The sequence below is a fragment of the Hemiscyllium ocellatum genome, chromosome 10 (genome assembly GCF_020745735.1).
Source record: "Hemiscyllium ocellatum isolate sHemOce1 chromosome 10, sHemOce1.pat.X.cur, whole genome shotgun sequence".
NCBI classification, from domain to species: domain Eukaryota; kingdom Metazoa; phylum Chordata; class Chondrichthyes; order Orectolobiformes; family Hemiscylliidae; genus Hemiscyllium; species Hemiscyllium ocellatum.
In genome coordinates this window covers 78,191,416-78,212,072 of record NC_083410.1, presented here as the reverse complement: position 1 = coordinate 78,212,072, position 20,657 = coordinate 78,191,416, and the positions used below count along the sequence as shown (strand labels likewise).

The window sequence follows — 20,657 nt, the reverse complement described above, 5'->3', positions numbered from 1 at the left end:
ATTAGGACACTAAAGGGGAAAATGCATTAAGCATTCACCTGAAAACTCCAGCTAAATTTCATTTGCAAACTTTCCTTTGCACATATGACATGACATGCAGACTGAACATGCTAATGCATCAAATGTTGGTCAAAGGCAGATTGCACAATGACATCCACAGTAGCTAAACTAGCACTGTCATCTCAGGTGATACAGATGTTAGTGGCAAATGCCAGAAAGTTGCTGTGAACAAGGGGAATGGTGCCATGTCATTTTGGGCGGCACGGTGACACAGTGGTTAGCACTACTGCCTCACAGCACCAGAGACCCGGGTTCCCGCCTCGGGCAACTGTCTGTGTGGAGTTTACACATTCTCCTTGTGTCTGCATGGGTTTCCTCCGGGTGCTCTGGTTTCCTCCCACAGTACAAATATGTGCAGGTTAGGTGAATCAGCCATGCTAAATTGCCTGTAGTGTTAGGTGAAAGGGTAGATGTAGGGGAATGAGTCTGGGTGGGTTGCTCTTTGGAGGGTCAGTGTAGACTTGTTGGGCCAAAGGGCCTGTTTCCACACTGTAAGTAATCTAAAAAAATGAAATCATCTAAAAAAAGTCATGGAAGTCTGACAATGGTCTCTAATGAATGAAATGGAAAGTAGAAGGGTTGAATTGGCTGTGGGATGAAAGGAGTCAGAGCACACTGGGTACTCCCTTTTGATTGATCATTTGGCTGAAATGGCATCTGCACCAAGTTGGTGCACGTGCTGCGACCAGGACCCTGATTGGGCAGATGATCCTGTTGCTGAAGGTCCAGCTCCATAGATTGGTGTGGATTGGGTGGACACTCCAGTCTAATACTGACAGAGAGCGCTGCACCATCCTGGCATGCTGTATTGTGCATTATCGGAGAAGGCAACAACATCATGTGTTGGATACTGAGGATTTGGGGAAATGAGAAAATCTTCCAACGGGAAGGATAAGGACATTGGAGAGGAGGAAGCTCTCTTTGAGATTTAAAAACCGTATATACATTGGTGCCTGAAAGGTGGACAGGACTTGATCAACTATTTGTAGTAGATTCTAGTTGGATGCTGAAGCCCATCATGAACTGTCAAACCCAAGATGCTAGCATATGGTTTGCATTTTAGGTGTGAGTTTCAGCCTATACTCATTTCCTTTGTGTTAGCTTTTTCTGGCTAATAAAGAAGCTCATATTTGGACTTGCCCAAACAACTGTCTGGATGTGATGTTCTCCTACAGAGCAATGACAAGACGGAGGGGGTGGTATGGGTGGTTGGCCACTGGTCATTGGGTAAAGAGTATCAGGAACCCAGAGAAATGGGATGTATTTCAGGACAGGGAAACTGTATGGCATGGTCTTTAGGCAGTGACGAGGGTGAAAGAGTGGCATTGTATATGCAAGGGAGTTTCAGCTACGTGACATGTGCAGTATAGCTCTGTGGCTGTTGTGCCATCAATCTCCCAGTGAAGTGCATTGCTGGATTGCTAATGTTTGTTGTGTGCCCAGTGGCCTCTTAAAGGTGGTGCAAGTGCAATGAATGTCTTTCTGTGGATTGTTGTGAGAGTCAGACATGATAAAATGGAGCTACAATTTGATGTGTGGCATGCCATTGGATAGGGTCAATAGTTAGTTAGGTGCATTTGGTAAGATAAAGTGAGAAATATTATGAGAACTCACCAGGGATTCCGTCCAATAGACTTGACTTAACCTCCACTGAGCCAAGAAAAGATTCAGCCCAATAATTGCAAGTTGCAAACAGTTATGGTAAACATAATACTTTTACAATAAGAACCGCATTCATTCAATTTTCATTGAAACCTTGATTCAAAGCAATGTTTTTCCAGTTTTGGTCCACAGTTCAAGGGTAAAGAAACATAAAAAAGGATGTAGCCTGGGCGGCACGGTGGCACAGTGGTTAGCACTGCTGCCTCACAGCGCCTGAGACCCGGGTTCAATTCTTGACTCAGGCGACTGACTGTGTGGAGTTTGCACGTTCTCCCCGTGTCTGCGTGGGTTTCCTCCGGGTGCTCCGGTTTCCTCCCACAGTCCAAAGATGTGTGGGTTAGGTGAATTGGCCATGTTAAAATTGCCCGTAGTGTTAGGTAAGGGGTAAATGTAGGGGTATGGGTGGTTTGCGCTTTGGCGGGGTCGGTGTGGACTTGTTGGGCCGAAGGGCCTGTTTCCACACTGTAAGTAATCTAATCTAATCTAATCTAATTTACATGCCTCCATGCTTATGTAATTGAAAAACACCTTTCATCACAAAGTAAATAAAAACACATACAGACAACACAACATGAGCCTTTCATTTATTCATCCTTCCTTCTCCCTTACACCTTCTTGTTTATCTTGAAGCATTTCTTAAACATTAACATAATTCATTATTTTACATTCAGGATAAGGCATTGGATTTACATTATCTCTCCCAGCAGAGTGACTGATCTTGATGTTGAAACTTGAATCAATAGACACCATCTAAACAGACTTGCATTTCAAGTTTTAACCTTTCCAACAAACAATATTTCTCATGAATAAGAGATTCTGTGAATTCCCTGCACACAGACTTTCACTCAAAATGAAAATAACATTAGTCTAGGATAATAACAATCAAATTTTGGATTCAAATCTATGAATCACAAACAAAATCAAGTTCTGCAGTACTTTCCCCTGTGACCATTGCCTGGAGTTAACCTGGCTCCCAGGCGTTTGGATTAGAGTCAGAGGATTCTTCCTGCGACTCTAACTCAAATAAATACTGCTTCAATAAAATCATTTTCGATATGAGGTAGAAACATTTTCCCACACATCTGCCTTCAGGTCTGTTTCACAGCTTCCAACTGCAATTGGTTGTTTTGTCACAAAGACCTTGTCTATTTACTCTATCCGTGCTCCTCATGATTTTCTAAACCTCTGTAAGGTTTAGAAACAGCCCCACCTATTTAACCTCTGCCTTTAGCTCAAGCCCTTCAACCCTGACAGCATCCTTGTAAATCTTTGCTGAACCACTTCAAGATATCACAACATCATTCCTACAGCAGGAAGAACAGAATTGAACACAGTATTCCAAATGTGGCCTAACCAATGTCCTGTACAGCCATAACATGACCTCCCAACTCCTGACCAATAAAGGCAAGCATACCAAACAACTTCTTCAATATCCTGTCTACCTGCGACTCCACTTTTAAAGAGCTATGAACCTGCACTCCAAGGTCTCTTTGTTCAGCAATACTCCCCATTAAGTGTATAAGTCCTTCTCTGATTTACCTTTCCAAAATGCAGCACCTCACATTTATCGAAGTTAAATGCCATCTGCCACTCCTCAACCCATTGGCTCATCGGATCAATGTGCAAACTTAGTAACTATACCTCTTATGTTCATATCCAAATTATTTATAAAAATGATGAAAAGCAGTGGACCTAACACAGATCATTGTGTCGCAATGCTGATCACAAGCCTCTAATCTGAAAAGCAACCCTCCACCATCACCCTCTGTCTTCTACCTTCAAGCCAGTTCTGTATCCAAATGTGATCCCTGAATTCCATGTGATATAAACTTGTTACCCAGTCTACCAAGAAAAACTTTGTGAATGCCTTACTGAGGTCCTCTAGAAGAAGGTGAGGACTGCAGATGCTGGAGGTCAGAGCTGAAAAATGTGTTGCTGGAAAAGCGCAACAGGTCAGGCAGCACCCAAGGAGCAGGAGAATTGACATTTCGGGCATAAGCCCTTCAGAAATGAGGAAGGTGTGCCAAGTGAGCTAAGACAAAAGGTAGGGAAGATGGACTTGGGGGAGGGGTGTTGGGAATGCGATAGGTAGAAGGAGGTTAAGGTGTGGGTGATAGGCCGGAGAGGGAGTGGGGGCGGAGAGGTCAAGAAGAAGATTGCAGGTCAAGAAGGTGGTGCTGAGTCCGAGGGTTGGGACTGAGATAAGGTGGGGGGAGGGGAAATGAGGAAGCTGGAGAAATTTGCATTCATCCCTTGTGGTTGGAGGATTCCTAGGCGGAAGATGAGGTGCTCTTCCTCCAGCTGTCGTGTTGCCATGGTCTGGCGATGGAGGAGGCCAAGGACCTGCATGTCCTTGGCGGAGTGTGAGGGGGAGTTAAAGTGTTCAGCCACAGGGTGGTTGGGTTGGTTGGTGCGGGTGTCCCAGAGGTGTTCTCTGAAACATTCCGCAAGTAGGTGGCCTGTCTCTCCAATATAGAGGAGGCTACATCGGGTGCAGCGGATGCAGTAAATGATGTGCATGGAGGTGCAGGTGAATTTGTGAAGGATGTGGAACAGTACTCTAAGAGAGACCTCACCATCATTCTATACAACCTCAACGTAACAACCCAACTCCTATACACAAAGGTCTGACCAATGAAGGCAAGCATGCTAAATACCTTCTTAACCACTTTATCTGTAAGTGATGTAAACGTCAAGGAATTATATATCTTCACCCCTAGATAGTTCTAGTCTACAAAACTACCCAAGATAACACTACTTTTTAAAATTATATATGTTCTGTCCTTGTTGAAAGTCATAGAGTCATAGAAATGTACAGCAAGGAAACAAACCCTTCAGTCCAACTTGGCCATGCCAACCAGATATTCCAACCCAGTCTACTCTTATTTGCCAACACTTGGCCCATATCCCTCCAAACCCTTCCTGTTCACATACCTATCTAGATGCCTTTTAAATAATGCAATTGTACCAGCCTCCACCACTTCCTCTGGCAGCTCATTCTATACACGCATCACCCTCTGCATGAAAAAGTTGCCCCTTAGACCCCTTCTATAACTTTCCCCTCTCAACCTAAACCTATTCAGCCTCTCCCTATAGCTCAAATCCTTCAACCCTGGCAACATCCTTGTAAATCTTTTCTGAACCCTTTCAAGTTTCACAACAACAGACACTGGCCTCCACACCAGCTCTAGGACTGTCTGACCTGATAAAGCCCTTTCACCAATTTGCAGTGAAAGTAAGGGTAATCAGTCTACAATAGTGCTACAGGGATGTGGAGACAAGCTCTGGCCTGTGGGATACTACTCAGGCAAAATGGATCCAGTCGTGATGGGACAACACTTGTGTGTTCAAGCCACCCAATCTGCTACCTGGGCACTAACGACATCCTCTCCCTTGACACAACCGGGGAGGGTACACTCCCCACATAATATACTCCAGCTGTGGGAAGCTGGCAAACTGAGAGTTGTTATAGACAGTCAGCAAGCCAAATGGGAAGCTGCACTGTTTCCAGGAGACAAGCACGTGGAAGTGGTTAAAGACAGCAGAGAGAACCAAACAAGCTCTGTGAATCAGGAAGGAGAGACATATGATTGCATCCTCCTCATAGAGCAGAAAGAAGAAAGACAGGGTTAAGTTAAGGAGGAGTTATGAGAGAGGCCAGATGCTTGTAGATGGGGCAGAGAAGTATTATGTTGGCGAGGCCTGAACGAAGTGGTCCGTGGTTAATTTGAAAGGGGCACTTTCGGCAGGAAAGAGGACAGGAGGATGTCACATCACCCAGGTAGCTGAACTGAAAGCACTTACTGCTGCTCTCCAGTTCAGAAAAAGACAAAAAGTTAACTATCCTAGGGCGGCACGGTGGCACAGTGGTTAGCACTGCTGCCTCACAGCGCCTGTAGACCCGGGTTCAATTCCCGACTCAGGCGACTGACTGCGTAGAGTTTGCACGTTCTCCCCGTGTCTGCGTGGGTTTCCTCCGGGTGCTCCGGTTTCCTCCCACAGTCACAAAGATGTGCGGGTCAGGTGAATTGGCCAAGCTAAATTGCCCGTAGTGTTAGGTAAGGGGTAAAAGGGGTGTATGGGTGGGTTGCGCTTCGGCGGGTCGGTGTGGACTTGTTGGGCCGAAGGGCCTGTTTCCACACTGTAAGTCTAATCTAAGTCTAATCTAATCTTAACATCTACAGAGACAATAAAATTCCTTTGACGTAGTCCATGACTGCATGATGGCATGGGTAAAGCGAGGCTCTATTACCTCGAGTGGTAGTACAATTCAACATGAGACCCTAGTTATGTACTGAGTGGCAGTAGTAATTAAAATTAAAGTACACAGAAAGAGCCAGCTAGTCTAGCATGGTCTCTCTCTCTCTCCCTATCTCTCTCTCTCGCTCTCCCTCTTGTAGATTTAAGGGCCCTCATCATGTGATCACCAGCAAGCAGCCAGAGCAGGATCTTCGTCCCCAGAATGGTAGCCAGCGTAGATTAAGGTCGCATGTAAATATATGTGATGTGGTTGCATAGTGACTATAGTTAAAGGTATTTTTGCTATTAGCGTCAGCATGAAAACGCGTATTCTCTGTGGGCTCCTCTCAATTTTGATCTCATTGGAAGCAGACAGACATGTGATGAAACAGTTAACTTAATGTTAATGCAATCTGCTGATTCCATTGAGGTCTTGAATCTACATCACTAGTGGGATATATTTTGGGTTGGTCCCCAAAGACCACTACAGTCATTAATTTAATGATGCGTCATGTTGTTGTCTTAATCATATTGATGATGGTTATTGTCATTGTAGTTTTAATCTTCTGGTGTGGGTTACATACATTTACTGTAATTCTCGTGGAACTGTCGCTGTTTTGCGTCTGCGTCTGCAATTGTAACATGACCTGTCAAATATCTTTGGGGTGGATTGTATAGGATGGGTTAGAATTGTATTTGATATTTGACAGCTGAAAGGGGCAGATGTTTACAATATAGGTTAATGATTTAGATGAAGGAACTAAATGCAATATCTCCTGAATAAGTCTTGTGATGGCCAACTCAATTCTTGTACATGCCAAAGACACTGCAATTAACTTGTTTTTCTGTACTCGCTGTTTGTTATACTGTACAAGAGAGAGAGTTTCATTCTAAGTCATCGGATTTCCCCTTAGGCTGAGATTGATAACAGCGTCAGGAATGAACCTAAGCCTCCATACCAGCCATCAATCCAGGAGTCCCAGCCTGGTAGAAGGGTGTGAGATTTATTGCTTGTTTTCCATTCCTTTTTTGTCTTTTATTATTACTGAAAACAAATTGATGTTGTTGAGTTTTCTGTTAACTACATTTAACTGAATCCAAAGAACCGGTTGGATACACTCTGTGATCCACGAGACACCTCAACTGCTTTTGTGACAGTGAAGTCCACAGACTCACCATTCTCTGAGTGAAGAAATTTCTCCTCATCACAGTCCTTAATGGCCTAACCTGAATCTTTTGATCCCTTGTCCTGGACTTCCCAATCATCAGGAAAATCCTTTCTGCACATACCCAGCCTAGTCCTGTTAGAATTGTACAGTTTTCTATAAAGATATCCCCACTTATTCTGCTACACTCTAGCAAATAAAATCCTAACCTCTCAATCTGATTATGCCAGGAATCAGTCTGGTGAACCCTTTTGCACTCCGTCCATAGCCAGAACGTACTTCCTCAGAAAAGGAGCCCAAAACTGCATAAAATTCTCCAAGTGTTGTTTCATGAAGGTCCTATACAATTGCAGCATGACATTTCTGCTCCTGTACTCACATTGACTCCCAATGAAGGCCAAATACCATTAACTTTCTTCACTGCTTGCTTCATCTGCATTCTTACATTCAGCATGTACAATAGCACCCAGGTCTTGTTGCACCTCCCCCTTTTCCAATCTATAATCATTCAGATAATAAGTTGCCTTCCTGTTTTTGCTGTCAAAGTGGATAACCTCACATTTATCCAGATTATATTTTGTCTGTCACACAACCAACCTGTTCACACAATCAACTTGTCAAAATCACAATGAATATACCCTCCCACCCACCTTTGTGTTGCCTGAAAACTTGGAGATATTGCACTTAGTTCCTTCATCTAAATCATTAACCTATATTGTAAACATCTGGGGTCCAAGCACTGATCCCTATGGTACCCAACCATTCACTGGCTGCCCCTTGGAAAATGATCCATTTCTTTCTATTCTTTGTTTCCTGTCTCCAATATGTTCTCTAGCCATGTTCTCTAGTCACACTAAACCCAATCCCCGCATGTTCATTTTACATGCTAATCTCTTATGTGGGACCTTATTGAAAGCCTTCTGAAAGATCAATTAAACCACCTTAAGGCTTCCCCTTATCAAATCAACTATTTATAGCTTTTGAAAACTCCAATAGTTTTGTTAAGCTTAATTTCCCTTTCATAGATCCATGCTGGCTTTGCACTGTTTCAAGTACTCTGTTATTAAATCTCTTACAATGGACTCTAGCATTTCCCCCACTAACGATGTCAGGCGAACCAGACTATGATCTCTGTTTCCTCTACTTCTTTTTTAAATAGTAGGGTTACATTAGCTTCTCTTCAATCCATAGGAATTGCTCCAGTATCTAACAAATCTTGCAAGATGATCAACAATGTGTCCTTTATTACTAGGACCAATTCTTTCAGTACTCTGTGATATAGATTATCAGGCCCTGGGGATTTATCGGCTTTTAATCTATCAATTTCCCAAACACCATTTCCCAATTAATACTGATTTTCTTCAGTTCCTCTTTGTGTTGGATCCAGTGTTCCCCTCCATTTTTGGCACATTATTTGTGTCTTCCTTTGTGAAGAGAGAACCAAAATATATATTCTCTGAAGGGTCACTCAACCCGAAACGTTAACTCTGATTTCTGTCCACAGATCTTCTAGCAATTTCTGTTTTTGTTATGATTTTATTGGTTTGCCATTCCTTGTTCCCCATTATAACTTGTCCCATTTTTTGTTGCAAGAACCTGCATTTGTCTTGACTCAACTGTGCTCAAGACTCTCGTTTGGGCTTTGAAGCTTCAATCAGGTGACTAAGATGCAAGAAGGTGTCACTGTGCCTCATGCAGACACACCTATCACCACTGATCAAATAATTACTGCAAATTACAAACCAAGGAACTTGCAATTTTTGTATGTTTTGTGATCAAATTGGAATAAGTAGCTCACATCCCAAATATTAAGTGTCAAACAATATAAACTAATAAGAAGAGATCACCAACCCTTTTGCCTAGCAATTTACCTTGTTGATTTAAATTCAGACCTAAGCTGCTATGGTAAATCAGATGAGCTGCATCTGAATGGCTGTTTAGTATCCCTGGGCTCATGTAATTAATGGAGATCAGGCCAAGTCCCCAAAACCAACTTGTAATTACTTGTTGTTGAAGTAGGATTCAAATGATAAAAGCTACACTGTAGAATCATAATATAGGAGGTAACATTGATCATTCAATCTTTGTCTCTGTAGCCCAGCAAAAGTTTTCCTTTATAAACACTTACCTAATTCATGTTTGAAAGCTACTATTGAATGAGTTTACACCATCGTTTCAAGCAGATATTTCTGATTCCTAACAAATTTACCCTCTGAATCATTTGCTAATTATTTCAATTTGGTGCTCTTTGGCATATGACACTGACCAAGAAGGCATTTCAAACACAGTCTATTATCAATATGTTTACAAAGGAAAAGTGCAGGCACAACACTGTCTAATTTGCCTTGATATCAGTGAGGTAGCAAAGTCAACATTATGTTTGTTATCATTTTTCAAAAGTTCCACTTATCAATCATTTCTTCAAAGATTTGTAATGTTTCTGTCAAAACATTGCCACACTGCAGAAGGGTGTCAAACATCTCACCAACATCCACTGATACTGTGAGGTTCTGTCACCTAATGCTACACCTGATGCCGTGGGCGGCACGGTGGCACAGTGGTTAGCACTGCTGTCTCACAGCGTCAGAGACCCAGGTTCAATTCCCGACTCAGGCGACTGACTGTGTGGAGTTTGCACGTTCTCCCCATGTCTGCGTGGGTTTCCTCCGGGTGCTCCGGTTTCCTCCCATAGTCCAAAGATGTGCGGGTCAGGTGAATTGGCCATGCTAAATTGCCCATAGTGTTAGGTAAGGGGTAAAATGTAGGGGTTTGGGTGGGTTGTGCTTCGGCAGGTCGGGCCTGTTTCCACACTGTAAGTAATCTAAAAAAATGATTAGATTGTAGAAAGTGAACAGAGGAGAGGATACACTACCCATCCACCCCTTGTCAATCAGTATAGATGAAGCCCCACTAGTTGGAAAGAAGGAAGCATTTTACACATATGCCTGTTGGAGAATTGGATGCCTATTCTCTTGCTCTCTACAACTCAGGTAAGACATCAAAATACCATAGTGTGGTATGCCCAGAGCGGGGACTCCATGGTTCCCCTACCCCCATTGAGGCGGTAGGGGAACCAAGGACTCCTTTTAGTGGTCACAGCAGGGGGGAGTCCTGGCTATCCACAAAGTGACGGTGGCAGCTCCTGGTTGCGGTCGGGCCAGAGCAAGGGATTTCTGGTTTTTGGCGAGGAGTGAGGAAGTCGGGATCACCTGTTTCTGGGGCGAGTGTGAGTCCAGCCTGGGACCTGGCATCAGTGAGGTAAACCCAGCAGCAAAGAGATTGTGCCTAAAGAGTGGCGACTCCTATATTGGTGAGTCCAGTACGGGTGATGGCAAGGCAGTGGAGGAGTGATAGAGGCGCAGGTGCCAATGACTAGATTAGAGTGGGGCTGGAAAAGCACAGCAGGTCAGGCAGCATCTGAGGAGCAGGAAAATCGACGTTTCGAACAAAAGCCCTTCATTAGGAATGGAATGGCTGTGCAGGTGCCAGTGAGTCAGCTCAGGGCACAGGACTCATGGCAGATAGACGCAGATAGACTCTCTTTCAGCTTTATCTTTTTATTCTTAAATTATTCTGTTGATGTCTGCTTTGTTCCACAAATCCAAATGATACATGTTTTCTGTTCTACAATGGTGGCTTTATTATCGGACAGCCGGCGAGGGGTTCAAAACGTCACTAAAGTAACCGAGTGCCTAATTGTAGCGGCTTTTCTTCACGAATCTCTGCCTTACACCCAGAGACAGTACTTTTTATAGGAATTGAACAAAGACTTATCTGTCACATGAATGATTGACACCACATGACTTAAAGTAAGCAATTATGATTTTGCACAACCTGATAAATGTCGATGTCCTGAAATAATGTGTGAATGGACTATAGAAACCGATTATCGTATGTTCCATAATTATGTGTTAATTGAAAAGAATTAAGGCAGAAAGGTTTTGCCTGCTACAAATGGGGAACTCACATACTTATGCTAATATGGATGTGAGGTAACTGGGGGGATTGGCATACCTATGTTAATATGGAGAGGAAGTGAATGGGGATTCACATACCTTTGCTAATATGGAGAGGAATTGAGACACTGGGAGAGGGATGCAGCTAGCTGGGTTGGGGCCAGGACTATTAGTCCTGTGTGGGAAGGACAAAGGTCTTGACTGGGTTACTTGCATGGAATGGGGGAATGGAATGGAACTTACTGCTGTTGTAGGAAGTTTTTTTAGTAGTGTGATTTTTAATCCTAAAGTCCACAATGTGCCCTGGAAGAGAAGCAAACCATGGAATTGACCCCCCCTCTATGACATTTTATCTTCCTCAATTCAAAATGGTGACAAATTGTGGCAACAATTGAGGCTTTTCATTGGATTTTATTGTATTAGTGACTGTAAAATGGAAGTGACAATAAATCATTCAATTCAACCATGTTATGATTCAAGGTGAGAGGTGAAAAGTTTAAGATTAGATTACCTGCAGAATGGAAACTGACCCTTCAGCCCAACCAGTCCACACTGACCCTCCGAAGAGTAACCCACCCAGACCCATTTCCCTCTGATTGATGCGCCTAACACTAAGGGCAATTTAGCATGGCCAATTCACCTGGCCTGCACATCTTTGGACTATGGGAGGAAACCCATGCAGACATGGGAAGAATGGGCAAACTCCACACAGACAGTTGCCTGAGGCTGGAATCAAACCTGGGACCCTGGTGTTGTGAGGCAGCAGTGCTAACCACTGAGCTACCGTGCCACCCTAAGGGGATACACACGATAAGTACTTTACATAGAGGGTGGTAGGTGCCTGAACACATTGTCAGCAGAGTTAGTAGAGGCAGGCATGGTAGATTTATTTAAGATGCGATTGGACAGATGCATGAGTAGGTGGGGGGCAGAAGGATACAGATGCTTAGGAATTGGGCAATAGGTTTGGACAGTGGATTTTGATCGGCTCAGGCTTGGAGGGCCAAAGGGCCTGTTCCTGAACTGTAAATTTTCTTTGTTCTTTGTTCTTTATTAGGAATGTACTAGTTCCTGAATAATATCACCAATTGCTCTCATCACAACAGGAGGAGTTTAATGCATATGCAGATTGTGAGCCATTTGTGGTTGTTCGAACAGAAGAGCTGCTGCACAATAAAGGCATAAGTGTGAGAGAGCAGCATGCTTTTAACCCCAACTCAAAGTAAAAGCAGCTACCAATGTCACTGTAGGTGAGACAAGTGACATTGCTCCTTGAGGTTCTATTGAAGGTGTTTATAGGAACGAAAGATCAGCGGTTAAAAAATGTTTCTCATGTAAATAATGCTTGTCAGCCCTACACCATCGACAAATCGATCCATTAGTTGGAGCTTGAGTAAGGGTATAAATCACTGTACATCTGCATCAATCATCTCTGCTCCCCTGTTTAATTGATCTAATATTTTTCTATACTATCCAAAGCATAATCAAGATTCAATTAATGTCACTAGAATAGGCATGCAGTCCCTTGTTGCCTTACACAATTCATCCATCACACACATGAATGTGATTAAACAAGATCTCAGGATTAAAATTTTACAGGATTAGAAATCATCCTGAATGCCTTCAATGCTGGCATTGTCCTTTACTTGTTTTCACCTGACATTACTTTTCGTCCAAGCTAATTTTCCTTCTTACTCTCTTTCATTCCAAACTCCTTGATACTCCCTATCCTTTGATGCTGATTCCCAGAGCTCACCAGTTTAACTGGTCTGCAAATTCGCTAGTTGTGCTTGCATATAGATTATTTTAGTGCCATGCTGACTGATACTCCCTATGGCAAATATTTTTTCTAATCAACTTGTTCAGACATGTTATAACACACCTCTGGAAAAGAAGGGACTTTAACCTGGGACTCCCAATCCATGGCATAAGGACATTATCACTACACCACAAGAGGGCCCCTAAACAGCATTATCCTGTATCACCTCCAACCCCTTAGCTGCCATAATCTGGTCCCCTTAATTGGCCAATTCATGTATATATCCCTTATCACTTTTTATGATTTGTCCAGATTCTGTGTCATTTAACCCTGATAGATAAATCCGACAGTTTGGTTTTCTTGCTGGAAAATTATTGTTTTCTATCATTACTTATAACTTTATCCCAATGTTACTCTTTCTACCCTTTTCTTTTGTAACATACCCTATCCCGAGGGTTAAAATTAATGTCTGATGCCCTTATACAATGCTATTAAACTTGATGAAATTTCTCGGAAACCTCAGCCTTAATGGATACCCTTTTCCCCGAATGCAGGACATTCATGAGATCAGAAAAGGCGAGCTTATTGTAGTTGCTTCCAAAGTTGAGGTAACATCTTAACCAAATGATTTTAAACACTGTGGATGTGCGCCTACTTTCTATTAGAATATTTGAAAGAGTCTGCAACATAAATATTCATTCACTAGGCCGAAACCTCCTATGAAAAATACAAGTCCTTTGTCTGATCAGTGTCACTACCTTATTCCAAACATTCCGTAATTTTGACAACTTTGTTAATTAATTTAGGAAAATTCAATGCAGAATGATATTTTGAGTCACATCTAAAACACACTCATTCCTTTTGTAGTCCTCCAGTTCCTGTTGTCTGTCATAATTGCCAAAGATAACTTTATCCTTTCTTCTTCTACATATTATTCTCTTTTCTTCTTGACACTTGTGGTGTACAGCTGGTTGGTCTCCCATTGCCACTATCATTGAATCCACAGGTCCTCCAACACACTAATACCATCTAAGTCCCCTTCACATATCCCCAGTGAATATCCAGCTGTTATACCAGTTCCTGCATGCATTGCAAGTGCTATCACATATGGATCCATAGGAGTTTGGTCATTTTCTCAGTAGAAGTGAGTAAAGTGGATTAGGTTAGATTACTTAGTGTGGAAACAAATCCACACCGACCCGACGAAGCGCAGCCCACCCATACCCCTACATTTACCCCTTATCTAACACTACGGCCAATTCATCTGACCCGCACATCTTTGGACTGTGGGAGGAAACCGGAGCACCCAGAGGAAACCCACGCAGACACGGGGAGAATGTGCAAACTCCACACAGTCAGCCGCCTGAGGCGGGAATTGAACCCAGGTCTCTGGCGCTGTGAGGCAGTAGTGCTAACCACTGTGCCACCATGCCACCCACAAAGTACTTATAGTCCTTAGAAATTGTGGTGTTTGTAAACTGGATAGATTCTTTTTCTCATCTCATAATCACACATTACATCAGAAATTCTGAAGAAATCATATCTTTTGTTCCTGGTCTGTATGCAGGTTATTTGGCTGCATTAGATAGAATATAAAACAGTGGAGCACAGTCCAGGCCCTTCAGCCTGAGATGTTGTGCTGACCTTTTATCCTACTCTAAGATCAAACTAAACTATATAACCTTCAGTTTACTATCATCCACGTGCCTATCCAAGGGTCACTTAAATGTCCGTAATGTATCTGACTCTATTATCACTGCTGGCCGTGCATTCCATGCACCCACAACTCTCTGTGTAATAGCACTGTTCGTGAATCCTTCCATTACTTTACCATTGATTAAGAGTAAAGTTATAATGCGATAATTAGCCAGGTTGGATTTGTCCTGTCTTTTGCGCACAGGGCATACCTCAGCAATTTTCCATACAGCAGCTAGATGCCAGCATTATAGCTGTACTGAACAACTGGACGAAGGGCACGGTTAGTTGTGAAGCATAAGCCTTCTTTAATATTGCCAGGGACCAAATCCTCTGCAATATCGAGTGATCTCAGCTGCTTTTTGATATCAAATGAATTCAAATGAAGACTGGCATCTGCAATTTTGGAGACTTTCAGGAGGAGGCTGTGATGAAACATACAATCGGCACTTCAGGCTGAAGACTGTTGCAAATACTTCAACCATGTCTTTTTTCACTGAAATGCTGGGCTTCTACATCATTGAGGATTGGGATATGGGTCTCCAACTCCTGCTCGTTGTTTAATTCACCACCACCATTCATGACCGCATGTGGTAGAACTGCAGAGTTTCACGATTAGATTAGATTACTCACAGCGTGGAAACAGGCCCTTCAGCCCCACAAGTCAACACTGACTCTCCGAAGAGCAACCCACCCAGACCCATTCCTCTACATTTACCCCTTCACCTAGATTGTGGGAGGAAACCAGAGCACCCGGAGGAAACCCACGCAGACACAGGGAGAATGTGCAAGCTCCACACAGACAGTTGCCTGAGGCAGGAATTGAACCCGAGTCTCTGGTGTTGTGAGGCAGCAGTGCTAACTGCTGTGTCACCATGCCGCACAATCCATTGATCTTAATCCATTGATTTTAGATTTGCGTAGCCATGTCTATTGCATGCTGCTTCTGCTGTTTTGCATGCAAGTAGTTTTGGGTTATGGCTTCATCAGGTTGTCACCTCTTCGGGTATGCAGGATGCACTCTTGCATTTGTCATTGGAGCATGGTAGGTCTCCCAGCTTGTTGGTAATGGTAGAGTGGAGAAATGCCAGCCATGAAATTAGGGCTTGTGGTTTAATATAGTTCTGCCATGCTGATAACCCACTGTATCTTATGGATGCCCAATCTTATTTTATTTGCTCAAGCATTTCCCAATTACCATAGCAGTAGTGCCATACCACATGATAATAGGTATGTTCAATGTGGGGACAGAGCTTTTGTCACCATGGTGATTGAGTGGTGAATATTCCTATGGATACCATCATGGATTGATGTATCAGCAACAGACAAATTGGTGAGGATGAGGTTAAGCTGACTTTCCCTTCCAGTTTATCACCTTACCACCTAGTCTAGTTCCAGTCCAGTGGCTATGTCCTTTAGGATTTGTTGCTATAGACCTACTTTCAGAATGAACATTAAAGTCCTCCATCTATTCTATTGTAACCTATGTACATTCTATGCTATTGTAACCCTCATTGTTTCCTCTAAGTGTGTTCCACATACAAGAGGATTGATTAATCAGCTGATGACAGCTGGTAATAAGCAGGAGGGCTCTCTGGCCATGTTTGACCAAACACCACATGATTTCATTTGGGTCTGGACTCAGTATTGATGACTGTAAGACCACATGCTTTTATTTAAGTAAAAAGTGAGGTCTGCAGATGCTGGAGATCAGAGCTGAAAATGTGTTGCTGGATAAAGCGCAGCAGGTCAGGCAGCAGCCAAGGAACAGGAAATTCAACGTTTCGGGCACAAGCCCTTCATCAGGAATGAGGAAAGTGTGTCCAGCAGGCTAAGATAAAAGGTAGGGAGGAGGGACTTGGGGGATGGGCGATAGAGATGTGATAGGTGGAAGGAGGTCAAGGTGAGGGTGATAGGCTGGATTGGGGTGGGGGCGGAGAGGTCAGGAAGAAAATTGCAGGTTAGGAGGGTGGTGCTGCGTTCGAGGGAATCGACTGAGACAAGGTGGGGGGAGGGGAAATGAGGAAACTGGAGAAATCTGAGTTCATCCCTTGTGCTTGGAGGGTTCCCAGGCGGAAGATGAGGCGCTCTTCCTCCAACCGTCATGTTGTTATGTTCTGGCGATGGAGGAGTCCAAGAACCTGCATGTCCTTGGTGGAGTGGGAGGGAGAGTTAAAGTGTTGAGCCATGGGGTGGTTGGGTTGGTTGGTCCGGGCGTCCCAGAGGTGTTCCCTGAAGCGTTCCGCAAGTAGGCGGCCCGTCTCCCCAATATAGAGGAAGCCACATCGGGTGCAGCGGATGCGGTAGATGATGTGTGTGGAGGTGAATTTGTGGCGGATATGGAAGAATCACTTGGGGCCTTGGAGAGAGGTAAGGGAGGAGATGTGGGCGCAAGTTTTGCATTTCCCTCCCCTCCCCTATCAGCGTTTCGCAAAGACCACTCCCTTCGTGACTCCATCGTCAGGTCCACACCCCCCACCAACCCAACCTCCACTCCCGGCACCTTCCCCTGCAACCGCATCAGTTAATTCCTTTGTGCATCCCCATACCCTGGCCCTGTCATGGTCTCCACTATCAGGTTTTCCTTCTCCCTGGCATACAATCATCCACCCCTTTCTCTCCCAAACTGTCACACTCAATTTCTTTCTCTTTCTCTCTCTCTCTTTCTGGAATCCATCTCCACCTTTCTGCTCACTGCATTCCACTCCTCCAATCCTGTCTTCAGCATATAAATCACATTTTCCTAGCTACTGTCTGTTCTGAACAATGGTCACTGGACTCAAAACATTAAGACTGCTCTATCTCCATAGATACTGCCAGATCTGTTGAGTTTCTCCAGCAATTTTTATTCTTGTTTCAAATTTCCAACATTAGCAGTTCTGTTTTAATCCAGTAACAGCCTGATTTTCCATTTAACTTTCTTTACAAATACCCAGTTTTGATAACCAGCAACATGGTGATGATTTCCCTGCCTTAACCTCTCCAAAAAGAAATACACCATTACCTATAGAGTAGGTTGGACTTGAACCCGAGCTTCCTGACTCAGAGATAGGGTCACTACCATTATACCACAAGATCCCTCTAACTCAGTAGCTAACACATATGATTCAAATTAATATAAAATTTTCAGTCTTGTTGTTCTAAAATGGTGACAAAATTGTTTAAAAGAAACACTTATTATAGTGTTAACAGACTGGATTTTAACAACCTGTCTGAGTCTGGAGACCGAAAATGGTGAGGCGAGTGGAGGAACAGGAATGTTTAAGTGGGCATCAACTTCTTGCCATTGTTGGATTTTGTTCAGTCTGGGAGAATGGTGATGGTGGAGAATGACTCTCCAGTTCAGAGATTGATCGAGTAATTGAAGTGGCCAGTAAATGGTCTCTTCCAGCTGCTGATGGAGTTTTCCAGAATTAGGTAGACTTTTCCATCAGGAGAGGTTGCCAACTGACTTTTAATAGTCAAATCAGTTGCCTGACCCCTATAACAGGAAGCAACAGACCTGCAGATAGCAGGTGTAGAGTCGTTATAAACATTTATTTTCTGTGGGTCTGTGCCCATTTAAATTGGGTTCAAATTGCTGAAATTCCTTTCAAGTGCAGTGAGTTTTTTTTTTAACTTTTCTGCTTCTCCTCATTAAGAGATTGAGAGAGCTTTGTGAACCAGTTGAGGAAATTGAAAAATCTATCCAAATTTCCAGTGACATATGATTACTGAAATAGCACCAATAATAACCTACCTTTTCTATATATTAATTGATATGATTTGAGCATCACTGACAAGACCAGGATTTGTTGCCGACTCCTAAAAGATGCTGTGTTGTGTTGAAGCAATACAATCATAGAGTCATAGAGATGTACAGCATGGAGACAGACCCTTCAGTCCGACCCATCCATGCCGACCAGACATCCCAACCCAATCTAGTCCCGCCTGCCACCACCCAGCCCATATCCCTCCAAACCCTTCCTATTCATACACCTATCCAAAAGCCTCTTAAATGTTGCAATTGTACCAGCCTCCACCACTTCCTCTGGCAGATCATTCCATACACGTACCACCCTCTGCGTGGAAAAGTTGGCCCTTAGGTCTCTTTTATATCTTTCTCCTCTCACCCTAAACCTATGCCCTCTAGCTCTGGACTCTCCCACCCCAGGGAAAAGACTTTGCCTATTTATCCTATCCATGCCCTTCATAATTTTGTAAACCTCTATAAGATCACCCATCAGCCTCCGACGCTCCAGAGAAAACAGCTTCAGCCTCTTCCGCCTCGCCCTATAGCTCACATCCTCCAACCGTGGCAACATCCTTATAAATCTTTTCTGAATCCTTTCAAGTTTCACAACATCTTTCCGATTGGAAGGAGACTAGAATTGCACACAATATTCCAACAGTGGCCTAACCAATGTCCTGTACAGCCGCAACATGACCTCCCAAATCCTGTACTCAATACTCTGACCAGTAAAGGAAAGCATACCAAACGCCTTTTTCACTATCCTACCTACCTGCGACTCCACTTTCAAGGGGCTATGAACCTGCACTCCAAAGTCTCTTTGTTCAGCAACACTCCGTAGGAACTTACCATTAATGAAGACAGACCCAAACTGCTGTTAATCATAGGATTCCGACAGTGTGGAAATAGGCCATTTGGCTCAACTAGTCCACACTAACCCTCTGAAGAGTATTTCACCCAGCCCCACTCCCCTACCCTATTACTCTACATTTACTCCTGACTAATGAACCTAACCTACATATCCCTGAACTCTATGGGCAATTTAGCGTGGCGAATTCACCTAACCTGGACATCTTTGGACTGTGTGAGGAAACCAGAGCACCTGGAGGAAACCCACGCAGACACTTGGAGAATGTGCAAACTCCACGCAGATAATCTGCCCAAGGCTGGAATTGAACTTGGGTCCCTGGAGCTGTGAGGCAGCAGTGCTAACCACTGAGCCAATGTGCTGTCCGTAATGTGCAGTGATTCATGATTTTCCAAAAGCTTAGACACCAATGGACTAGTAGGAAAATATTAGCAATCAAGTTGGGTGCTGTAATGCTGAGCAACATACTAACCCTTTCAGTGTTGTGGAAATCATTCCAAGTTCATGCTCGACTCTTGAACTATTGTCAGGTTCAGCAGGGTGAGCTGGACCAACATGAGTTGTGTTAAAACAAACAAATTTTGTAAATCAAGTAACTATCAATGAATTTGAGAAACCACCTAACATAATAACATCAATCATTTTATTGATTAAGTTCTGTACAACTCCAACATGATCTCCCTGGTCTTATAATCTCTGCCATAACTGATAAAGGCAAGTCGTGGTTGGAGGGGTTGGGTTCAAAGGCGGAGGTGTGGGAAGTGGAGGAGACGTGCTGCAGAGCATTGTTGACCGCGTGCGAGACGAAATTGCGGTCCTTGAAATAAAAGGCCTTCTGTGGTGTTCTGGAGTGAAATTGCTCCTCCTGGCAGCAGATGCAGTGAGGTGGAGGAATGGGGAGTAAGGGGAGTAAGGCCTGATGAAGGGATTTTTTTGCCTAAAATGGTGATTCTCCTGTTTATTGGATGCAGCCTGATCTGCTCTGCTTTTCCAGCACCATGTTCTTGAATCTCATCTCCAGCCTGATTTGAAGTAGATGTCCATGTTGAGTCAGTAGCCAGAAATGGAGATGGAGAGGTTGAGGAGGGGGAGGGAGGTGTCTGAGATGGTCCAGGTAAACTTGAGGTCAGGGTGGAAGGTGTTTGTGAAGTTGATGAACTGTTCAATCTCCTCGTGGGAGCACGAGGTGGCGCCAATACAGTCATCAATGTCGTCGAGGTAAAGATGGGGAATGGTACCGGTGAAGCTGTGGAAGATAGATTGTTCCATGTACCAGATGAAGAGGCAGTTATAGCTGGCTCCCATGCGGGTGTCCATGGCGACCCCTTTGGTTTGAGGTAGTGGAAGGATTTGAAAGAGAAGAAGTTATTGAGGTTGAGGACCAGTTCAGTGTGTTGGTAGAGGAGTACTAGTTGGACCAGTGGGAGAGGAAGAAACTCAAGGTTTGGAGGCCTTTGTCATGGCAGGTGGATGTCTACAGGGAATGGAGGTCCATGGTGAAGATGAGGCATTGGGGGCCAGG

The 20,657-nt window shown here is 43.7% G+C and overlaps 1 protein-coding gene across 1 annotated transcript in view; it reads right to left on the bottom strand.

The window, feature by feature from the left end:
• The window catches only part of LOC132819566 (interphotoreceptor matrix proteoglycan 1), a 227,735-nt gene extending 207,283 nt beyond the window's left edge, over nucleotides 1-20,452 (bottom strand). The window contains exon 1 of the mRNA XM_060831135.1: nucleotides 20,335-20,452. Coding sequence (XP_060687118.1) covers nucleotides 20,335-20,452 — 118 coding nt within the window. The remainder of the gene's footprint in view (nucleotides 1-20,334) is intronic.
• Nucleotides 20,453-20,657: the final 205 nt, after the last annotated feature.